Below are 10,770 nucleotides of genomic sequence, written 5' to 3' on the forward strand. Positions count from 1 at the left end.
ATTACCTCTTAGAGAGCCTGTTTCTTATAGCTATAAAGAGGACCTCTTATAAAGCCTGTTTCTTATAGCTATATAAGCTAATTAGATAATAGTATATTAGAACAGTAGAAGTGTTAGTAAAATCCTTTTTACTACCTTAATAGAGATATACTAATTTCTTAAGCTAATTAAGAAGACAGGAGGTAACACCCTTATAAGAATAACGCCTTTATATAAAAGCATAACGCCTCCTTATTAATTCCCTAAAAGTAAAATTATATAACTTACTACTAATAATAAGAAATTTATACTTACTAGTAATATTATTTACTTTAGCTTAATAAAGTATAAAAAGGTTATATATAGTATACTAGCCTCTAAGGTTTATAATATATTTACTATTACTAATATTACTTATATAATTAGTACTATACTTATAATAATTACTAACTACCTTAAGTTATTATAAATCTTAATAATCCTTTATACTAATTTATACTCTTTTTATAAGTGTCTTATAAAGCTTAGTACTACTAAGAAAAAGTAACTTATAATTAATATTATAATACTTTACTAGTTATATAAGTAAGATAAGATTTATAAAATCTAATAAATATAAAAATAATAACTTAGTAAATAAATTTATAAAGTTATTACTAAATAAACTACTAAAGTATTTAGTTAATAATAGTTAATTAAAGATATAAATAAATAAATAGGTTTTATATATATAATAAGTTATATATATAAAAAGTATTAAATATTTTTTAGCTTCTTGTTTTTTATTATATTTTTAGGCCTTTTATAAATAACTAGAAAATAAGGATAATTTATAATACTTTAGAAAGTTACTAGTATAATAATCTTAACTATTACCTAGATATTAGTAGTATAAATTAACGCTAATAATAGCTAGAATAACTATAGTTAATTTACTATAAAATCTTCTAGGGATTTTATAGTGATTTCTTTATAGATCTACTAGATCTATAGGTATATTATGTAGTAAATTCACTACGTAATCTTATAATAGTTTTCCTCTAGACGTTTAATTTAGAAACTGGTATTTACCCCTATTATTTGTTACTGCCTATTAATACGTACGGTTAACTGTATTACCACCCTAGTGATAACTAACAGCCTTAAATCTAGCTTAAATACAGCTTAAATGCCTTAAATCCATTACTTAACTTAGGGGTGAAAAATAGTAGTAATGTTAGCTGTAATGACTTTTGGTGGGCACCCCTACAAATACCCTTGCTACTTGACATAGGGGTGGTCTTAGCATTCTAGGATAATGCTTTTGACGGGCTCCTCCGTAAGGATAAGTTAAATAAGCATAGTTATACGGAGGAGCCTGTCAATAGTCCTTGCGAAGAATGCTAAGACTAGAAGTGGAGTATTACAACCTCAGTATTTGAAAGTACAGTCTTATTAATCCTTTATCAGATACGTATAGATTATAGGAGTGCTACAGCAGCCCAGGATTGTTTCACAGGGGCCCTTTCAGAGGCAGCCTGACGATCATGTGACTTGAGATGTAGCTTGCTGTACTGATTGTGTTGGCTAGGCAACAGTGACTCTAGCGCCTTGGCATCTTCCGCAAGGACTATTGACAGGCTCCTCCGTACTGTTGCTGCTGTTTTTAAAGAGAAGAACTATCACGAGGTGGCTGGCTAGGACTTCATATATCAGCCCTAGTCTAGACTAACCTCCGGCCGCACCTTCAGCCGCACGTTTACACCCGGTTTAAACATAACTAGAGAGCCTCTCTGGCCATTAATCCAGTCTTCCTGACCCGGCAGTAACTCTAATTCAAAGTGGTACAGGAGGCGGCTCATAATTACCCGCATATCTGCATAGGCCAGGTTCTTGCCAGGACAGTCACGGACGCCGAAGCTAAATGGCTTCACCACCTCCTTCCTGTCGTGTGCGAAACGCGGGTCGTAGCGTGGGTGGTTAGGGCTCAGCCACTACAGGGTTAGGTAAGCTACGTTAGCTACAATCTAGAAATGAAAATAGAACACAAAGCTCTAGATCTGGGATGAAAGGCGGCTTAAATGAAGAGACGGTGGTCTAAAGTTAAGGGTTTACTTACGCGCTCAGGTTGGAACGAATCCGGGTCTGTGAAGTTGTGCTGGTTGCGATTTGTTCCTTGCGCATAAAAGTGGATAAGTGTCTGTACGTTGGAAAAGTCAAGTTAATTAATCGGCCTTTCCACAAGGTATTAAGGCGTTTAATACGTACGCCACGCGGCAACCAGTGCCCTTCGACTTTAGCACCAGGGCTAACGCGTGGGGTTATTGTCGCAGCGGGAGGATACATTCTCAGCGCCTCCTCAATAACAGCATTCAAGTATTCAAGGCGGCCTGCATTCGTAATAGTAATCTGATCTTTGTTGGTGAAGGCGGCGCAAATCTCCTTAGTAAGGGCATCCATCTTGTCAGGGTAGCGGCATAAAAGATAGACAATGCCTACTAGCGCTGTGCCTGTTGTCTCGCTCCCAGCAACGACTAGAATGGAGCACAAGGACTGAATCTCAGCATCGTTAAGGATTCTTTCGCCGTTCTTACCCTTGCGGAGTAGGTAAGTTGTGATGTCACGGCGTCCATCCTTGGGCTCGGCACCTAAAGCTATACGTGCCTTTGCCTTAAGCTGCCCCAACCTGAGATTATTAATTCCAGCTTCTTGCCCTGCGGCAAACTCCTTGGAACCAAGAATAAAGATCATTGGCCATTTGAGTAGAGGGTAATGCCATAAGAAACGTCGGTAAGAACTGCCTTTCAAGCCGCGAAAAAAGTTATGCACATAGCTTGTGTCGCCATCCAGGCTGTTGAAGCCATCAGCAAAGCATAAATCGCCAATGGTGTCGAAGGTAGTATAGTTAATCCAGTCGACAATATCTACCGTAGTGCCTGCTTTAGCAAGCTCTGTAAGCTTGTTAACAGTCTTATCAATATACTGGTTGATGATATGCTCTTGCTCGTGTAGCGCTGCAATACTGAATGCGGGACTCATATGGCGGCGTTGGCGTCGGTGATTCTCCCAGCTTGCCCCTACCAAGGCGTTATGGTCGTTAGGGAATGTATAGCCAGGGACTTTGCCGAACTCGCTATTGCCGCTGCTGCGAATCCCCCAAATTTGGGGCCAGGCAATGTGCCCCTCTACCATAAGTCGATTTGGGCCAATGCGGACAATCGGCCCGTACTTTCGATGGAGATCGACGGCGTAGGTTGCCATGTCCAGCCTGATGCTTGTCCGCCACTGGCAGAAGATATCGCAAGCTGCCAAATGCTTTGGACCAGGAATCTTGGCTAGAGGATGAAACCATAGGCGGTAGACAAGGATGATGAATATGGATGCAACTAGCTAATAGGCAATTAGTCTATCTATCGTGACTTTGTGCGGATTACGCCAGAACTTACCAAGACGAGGAAAGTGGCAACGACATTAAGAGCATTGTTATAGCCGCCTTTGACGGCGATAAATGGTAGGATGAGCATTGGAACCCGATGTCTTCAGTCGAGTATGCCGAAGATGAGAACGAGAACACGCACGATCAAGCAAGTGCTGTAAAAGTGGAGGGCTCGAAGGTATTATGTAGCAAGTGTTAGAGACAGGAAACGAAGCGAGACGAATAGCCATGATGAGCATCGGCGGCCCCCTAAGGGCCGATGGTTCCGGTTGCTCCAGTTTTGTTGTGGGGCAAGTGTTAGAGACAGGAAACGAAGCGAGACAAATAGCCATGATGAGCATCGGCGGCTTCTTCACAATACTCCGTACTTCCCAGCCCGAAGTTATGCGACCATTGCCCGCACTTTGACATACGTGGTTGGTTATGGTTACCGTTAAAGCGGGTATATGTCCGAGTCATGTCTGCCTCGCTTTTCGTCACTAAAAACAGTGAAAGCCGATCCCACATACTATAACACTCGGGGGATAAAAAAGACCGCCGGTTTTGAAGAACCTTATTTTATAGCCCTATTGCTTTTAGATACCAGAAAATACGTAAGATATATACTTTCATACACTTTGTAGGCTTTCTCGTATCACAAGGACTTACAAATGTACTTTTTTAACATGTAAAAAGCTGTATTGCCTATTACAGCAGCTGTAGTACTGGTGGTGAGGGTGGCTGTTGTGTAGGGGGAACCCGGCGGTCTTTTTGTCCCCCGAGTGTATAACTAATTTATTAGCGTTAGGTTTTATATTAAATGAAACAATAGTCTGCCGTAAGTAAATTACTAATTCGGGTGTTTCGGATGCAGTATGTCTGTAAGAAGAGGAATCTGTCGAGATCGGAGTTCAAGGTACTTCATATTAGTCACTATTAACTCCTGATATTATAAAGAGACGCCTATATGAAAAATATATATAATCTGGAGCATAAAACCCACTACATCTAGCTATCTAAGAGATGAGTAGATATCTCACTACCTAGAGCAAAAGACCGCACCACTGCACTCGAATCACGACTACTCTCGATTTTCACAAACAACTTGTACTTTTTAGTCCATCTCAAAAACAGGGCTGTTTGTTCGCACTTATAGCCAGCAACCCTCCACTCCGCACAGCGGGCAAAATGAGTCAACAGCTCATTACACACACCATCGATGATGCTCTGGCGCGAGAGCCTGATCGCGTTTGGGCTTCGTACGCCATCAGTAGCGACATTCAGAAAGATGGATTGCGCGATGTTACCATCGCTCAGTTGGCCAAAGCGGTCGACCGTCTGGCCTGGCATATCGACTCCACCATCGGCAAGAGCACTACTTTCGAAACGCTTGGCTACATTGGCCTCCCTGATGTCAGGCATATGATGCTTCTTCTGGCAGCTGTCAAGACTGGCTATAAGGTTCTTTTCTTCTCGCACTTCAACAGCGTGCCATTCAGCCTGAGCCTCTGCGAGAAGACGGATTGCAGCACACTTTTCTACTCAGAAGGAGTTGATGCCATTGTGAACCCCTTGTTACAGGCAAAGCCTATGAAGCAGGTTCTTGTGCCGAAATTGGACGATCTCCTGGTCGACAACGACTCTGAGCCCCTCAAGCCGTACCCTTATAACAGGTCCTTCACCCAAGGAATCGACGATCCAGTCACTGTGTTCCATACTTCCGGTACCACTGGCTTCCCAAAGCCTGTTGTCCATACGCAGAGGTCATTCTACGTTTACAGTAAATGGAACTTGGTACCGGATATTGACGGCAGGCCATCAGCCGACAGGCTGCTTCGCCAGACTCGCCGTACGCTTCTGACCATCCCAATGTACCATTCCGGTGGCATATTATATCCTTTTATGGAGGCGTTCTATCGGAATAAGTCCCTCGTGCTGTTCCCTCCTTTGTTAGGGCGTATCCCGTCGACCACGTTTGAACAGATGTTCCAGTACGCTGACTTTGACTGTTTGATCGGCGTCCCAGTCTACATGGAGATGATTGCGAAGTCTCCTCAGATGCTACAATCCCTGGCGGATAAGGTCGCTGTTATAATCTTTATCGGCGGCGCCCTCAGTTCACAAATCGGAAGCGAGCTGTCTTCCAGAGCCAGGGTTCTCAGCCAGTACGGAACCTCGGAATCGGGCCCTGTGTTTAATCACGTCACGGATCCCCAAGACTGGGACTGGCTCTGTATAAACGAGGAGAGGGGTGGACTCAGGTGGGACCCGTACAAGGTGCAGGGGCTTGACAACGTCTACGAACTGTCTTTCATCAGGACTCCCCAAACGGAAAAGATTCACCACGCTTGGTGGCACACCGACTGCCGCGACGTGTTCCACACTAACGACCTCTTCATTAAACACCCCACAAAGAAGCATCACTGGAAGTTCTACGCACGAAAAGACGACATGATAGTCACCAAATTTGCGTGGAACGTTAACCCAGCCTTTGTGGAGCATATAATTGGGCAGCATCCGGCCATTAAGCACGTTGTTGTTGGCGGCATGGGTAGAATGCACATCTGTGCCCTCTTTGAACTTGTCGACCCCGACGCCGCTCCCGCCGATGAGGTGCTTCAGAATATCATCCGACCCTTGGTGCAAAAGTCCAACGCCATCGCGGATCAGGGCGGCCAGCTGGCTATGGAGAGAGTACTGCTAAGTCATAAGGACAAGCCCTTTCTCCTGGCTGGCAAAGTCAATGTCCAGAGAGCGGCGACCCTCAAGCTGTATGAGAAGGAGATTGAAGATATGTATGCCCGTCTGGGAGAGGACTAAGGTTCTAAAACTCGGCAGGCGAAACAGCTGTTCATATACTGAGGGTCTATGGCGACATGCCACGTATGATCCAAGGAAAAAGACCCCTATAACACTGCTCACTAGGGGGCACAATGTTGGAATAATTTGCCAACTGAAATTACTCGACTCAAACGTGGCCTGCAACTGTGATTTAAAAACTGTTTCCCCGTATGTAGCAGGTATTGAAGTTAGCATGTTAATCAGATCGGGCTATAAGCCTAAGCTGGCCGTATATGTGCTAAGACAAATGACGAATACATTTCTCAGGCGGATTTCGCCACCCAAAACAGCAAAGTCCAATAGCACGTGTATTTTTACCCCCTAGACAGAGACTTAAAGAAGAATATAAAGTATAATATAATATAAAAATAGAATACATATATAATACAGAATAATATAGAGTAAATATATTTATACTATATTATATTACAAAAGAAATATATATACTTATATTATAACTATATTATATTTTATATTTAATATAATAATATAAGGTAGAAAAGAGATATTAAAGTTAAATTATTAAATATAGCAGAATTACACGTGAATTAGCCGGCAAATACACAGTTGCCCTACAGCAAATTGTTAGGGAATAGGCAGTAAATTAGCCCTACTTCTAATAGTAACTTTACTAATAATATCGCTAGGATTAGCTAGGGATTTCCTAACTAAGAAATAAGGGTTTTTCCCTATTTCTATAGTAATTTACTATAAATATAGAACATATAATAGAATTAATTAAGTAACTATTATAATCCTTACTATTAAATAATTAATAGTCTAATACGTACGTCTATAATAACTAATATACCTATCTACTAATTAAATACTATTATAATAATTAATAAGAACTATAATAATAAGGTAACTATCTTATAATTATATAGTAATTAGTTTATATAGCTTAACGCTATTTAAGTAAAAGTAAAGTGTTATAATCTTTAGAAGTATATTAACCTAGAGGTTATAGTAGCAGACTAATTAATCCTTAAGATATATCTAAAGAAACTAATAAAGCTGCTTATAACGTAATATTTATACGCCTTAACTAAGGATAAGCTTACTGCTTACTAAGAGGTTACTATAGCTATAGTAATTACTAAGATATCTTAGTAAGTAACTATATAGCTATATATAGTAAGAAGTAAGGCTATTATAGCTATACCTAATAGGCTTATATATAAAACTAAATATATAATAACACTAGATAATCTTAGCCTATATAATCTTATATACTTAAATAGCTAGATAAGCTACTATTATAAGGAAGTACATAAGTATACTACTTAGTAAAAGGACGTTAAAGATATAGCTAACGTAGTTAAATATACTATATCTATAGATCTTTAAGAAAGATATTATAAATCTAATAAATTATTAGCTAAATAGCTTAATAAGCTTAGTGTAGTAGTAAAAATAATAAAAGAAGAGTATATAAAGTACGTTTATAATAAATAAAATAAAGTGTTAGTAAAAGCCTAGTAAAAGGCCTTAACTACTAAGAAAAATCTTACTATATAGCTTAATAAATAGAATACAGCCTATAGTAAATTAGTATAAGTTAATTTACCTAACTACTAATAGCTATTAATTTAGTTTAATAACCTTATTACTACTTTATAAAGTAGTTTACTTAGCTTCTAGCTAGATTTATATATAGTAACTAGTAAAATAATAAGTAACTAGAATAATCTTAACTAGTAGTCTCTCTATAAGATAGCGCTAGAGAGGGTTAAAGCCTTTACTAATAACTTACTGCACTATAGCTAAGTAGGCTGTAGCGTATTTAGCCTAACTAAAAGTAATAGTAATAATAACCTAACGTATAGTAAAGACGTAGTAAAAGAGAATAAATTAACTAATAAGAGATATTACTATTAATAAAGTATAAGTAAAAAGGTAGAGTGCCTTATATACTTTAATCTCTATTTATTATAACTTTATTACTTTATAAATAAGTTATAAAGGCCTAATAATTAGTAGGTAAATATATAACGTTAGTAATAAATTAATAAGTATATAATAAGTAATCTTAACCTTACTAACTAAGTATAAAGAATTAAGGCTAAGTTATATTAACTATATAGTAAATACTATATAAAGATAGCCTTTTATACTACTTTATAAGGCTATAAGCTAGGTAATTTAGCCTTACTTAATTTAAGTATTACTAACTATATATTTAACTATATATTATAGTTTATTATATTAGTAGTAGCCCTAGTTAGTAACTATATTTAGGCTAGTACTACTTAAGTTATAATTAAAGGATATAGTACTATAGAGATTATTCTAAAAGGCGCTAATAGCTTACTAACTAAGCTTTATATATATAACGTAATATATTATAGCGTATTTACTATATTACTTATTTCTTTTATAAGACTATACTAATAAGGTATATAGTAAGATATAAGCCTAGGTAATAATTACTTAAGGCGTATAGACTATAGTCTTATAGGCTATATTAAGGAATAAAGTAACTAATAAGTACTTAAATATTATAAGTAATATAGCTATAGCTAAGAAAGTTAAGGCGCTTTTACTATATATTCTACTAATAATTTACTACTAACCTTATAAAAAAGAAATAAATATATAACGCTAATATAGTAATAACTACTTTATAGTAATATAATAATATAGTATAAGTGTCTTAGCTACCTAAGTGCTAAGGCTTTATAAAGGATTATAAATACTACTTATAGAGTGTGTTTAACCTAAGTTAACACTATAATAATATAAAACTATAATTTATATAGTCTTAGTAAAATAAGGAGGTAGATTTACTACTAGCCTTATAAATTAATTATAAATATAGCGCTAGGTAATTAACTAGCGCTAGACTTTTATAATCTTAAATAAGGCTATATAGGATACTACTTAGTAATAATAGTCTTAAATTAAGTAACTAGCCTTATATAGGATTTCTACTTATATAGCTACTACTAAGATACTATTAAATTAATAATAAGGGGCTTCCTTATAATACTAAAAACTAAATATTTAATTACACTAAAAGTTATTAAAGCTAACTAAGAAATCCTACGCCTTAGGCAAGTTATAGATACGCTCTTTAATTATAAGACCCTTATTAAACTATTAGTAGTAAATACCTAGGCTTAAAATAGAGGCGCTAAGTAAATTACTATAATTATTAAACTTAAGGTATAATATATATAAATATTTATATAAAATTACCTAATATCCTATAGCCTAAAATTATAACTATAGCTATCTATTTTTATAATTAAATACTATTAGTAGCTTAGAGGTAGAAATTACTATATTTAATATTTTACTTATATTTTATACTTAGTAAGTATACTAAGCCTTTACTAATAGTAAAGCTAGATCTTTTATATTTATAAGCCTATAGATACTAAGCGTATATACTAATAGCAGACGTATAACTATTATAAAACTACTAGTAAAAGCTTACTACTTATATATAGATTAGATTTCTTATTAGATATATATCTAGTAATTTATATTACGTCTAGTATCTAGTGTAAAATAAGGTCTTTACTATACGTAACGTAATATTTAATAACAAATAACTCTTTAATAGATTAATAAATAAATTATTAGATAAGCTTTATAAAGCTAACCTTATAGTAATTTAATAATATATTAACTAGCTAATAGCAGCTAGTAATTAATCCCCTTTACATAAAAAAGCTAATAAGGAAATAAATAAAGTAACTAAGCATACTAATATTACTTTACTAGGCACTTAGTAATTAGGTAACACACTAGAATATCTATATAAGTAGGTAAAGTTTACGCTTCTTCTTACTTTACTACTATTCCTACTAAGCGCCTTTTTTATAGCCTTTATAAATATTAATATAGGGGGTAGTAAAATAAGAACTAATAGCTTTAAATTAATTAATTTAATAGCTAATAGCTAAATAATTACTAATAGTAAAATAATTAATAAGTAAATACCTAAACTAATAGCTAATAGCTTATTAATTAATTTATTAATAGCTAATAGCCTATAAGCTAGTAACTTACTAAGAACTAATAGTTTTAAAATAATAATAATAGTAATCCCCTATACCTTATCTTATCCCTATATAATTAGTTTATAAGACGTTACTAAGTGTAAAAAGGTATTAAATTCCTAAGTAACTATAGCTAGCCTATTAAGTAATCTCTAGCTAGTAGTAACCTTACTTAAAGACGTTATAAAAGGATATTATTTTACTATATATATAGGTAGTTAGATTACACTAAGGACTTTATTTAAAGCTACTTTCCTTATAAGGCTTACTTTATAGTAAAAGATTATAGACTATATATAAGGTAGCTTATAAGTAATAATATAGTTTAGTATATTATAAAGTTAACTAATACGTAAAAATTACTACTTTTAGCTAAAGTGCACCTAAGGCTACTTAATTAACTATATAACGCCTAATAAGTATAATAATTATAAAGACGTTACTAGTAAATTACTAGTATATAATAAAGGCGTTACTAGACCTTATAGGCTAATAGGTATATATTAAAAGTTACTATACCCTTTACTAATCTATAGATAGTAAAAG

General features: G+C 35.3%; 2 protein-coding genes across 2 annotated transcripts; one reads left to right on the top strand and one right to left on the bottom strand.

Moving 5' to 3' along the window:
- Positions 1-1,676: 1,676 nt before the first annotated feature.
- GLRG_11970 (cytochrome P450) lies at positions 1,677-3,482 on the bottom strand (the record flags this gene model as incomplete). Its single annotated transcript, XM_008102652.1, has 4 exons — positions 1,677-1,952; positions 2,078-2,158; positions 2,227-3,348; positions 3,405-3,482. The coding sequence occupies 4 exons, from the start codon at positions 3,480-3,482 to the stop codon at positions 1,677-1,679; spliced, it is 1,557 nt and encodes a 518-aa protein (XP_008100843.1).
- A 1,079-nt stretch (positions 3,483-4,561) lies between these two features.
- GLRG_11971 (transferase) lies at positions 4,562-6,193 on the top strand (the record flags this gene model as incomplete). Its single annotated transcript, XM_008102653.1, has 1 exon — positions 4,562-6,193. One exon carries the CDS (start codon positions 4,562-4,564, stop codon positions 6,191-6,193), a length of 1,632 nt encoding a protein of 543 aa, XP_008100844.1.
- Between the last annotated feature and the right edge of the window lie 4,577 nt (positions 6,194-10,770).

Source organism: Colletotrichum graminicola, assembly GCF_000149035.1.
Source record: "Colletotrichum graminicola M1.001 genomic scaffold supercont1.255, whole genome shotgun sequence".
Classification (NCBI taxonomy): domain Eukaryota; kingdom Fungi; phylum Ascomycota; class Sordariomycetes; order Glomerellales; family Glomerellaceae; genus Colletotrichum; species Colletotrichum graminicola.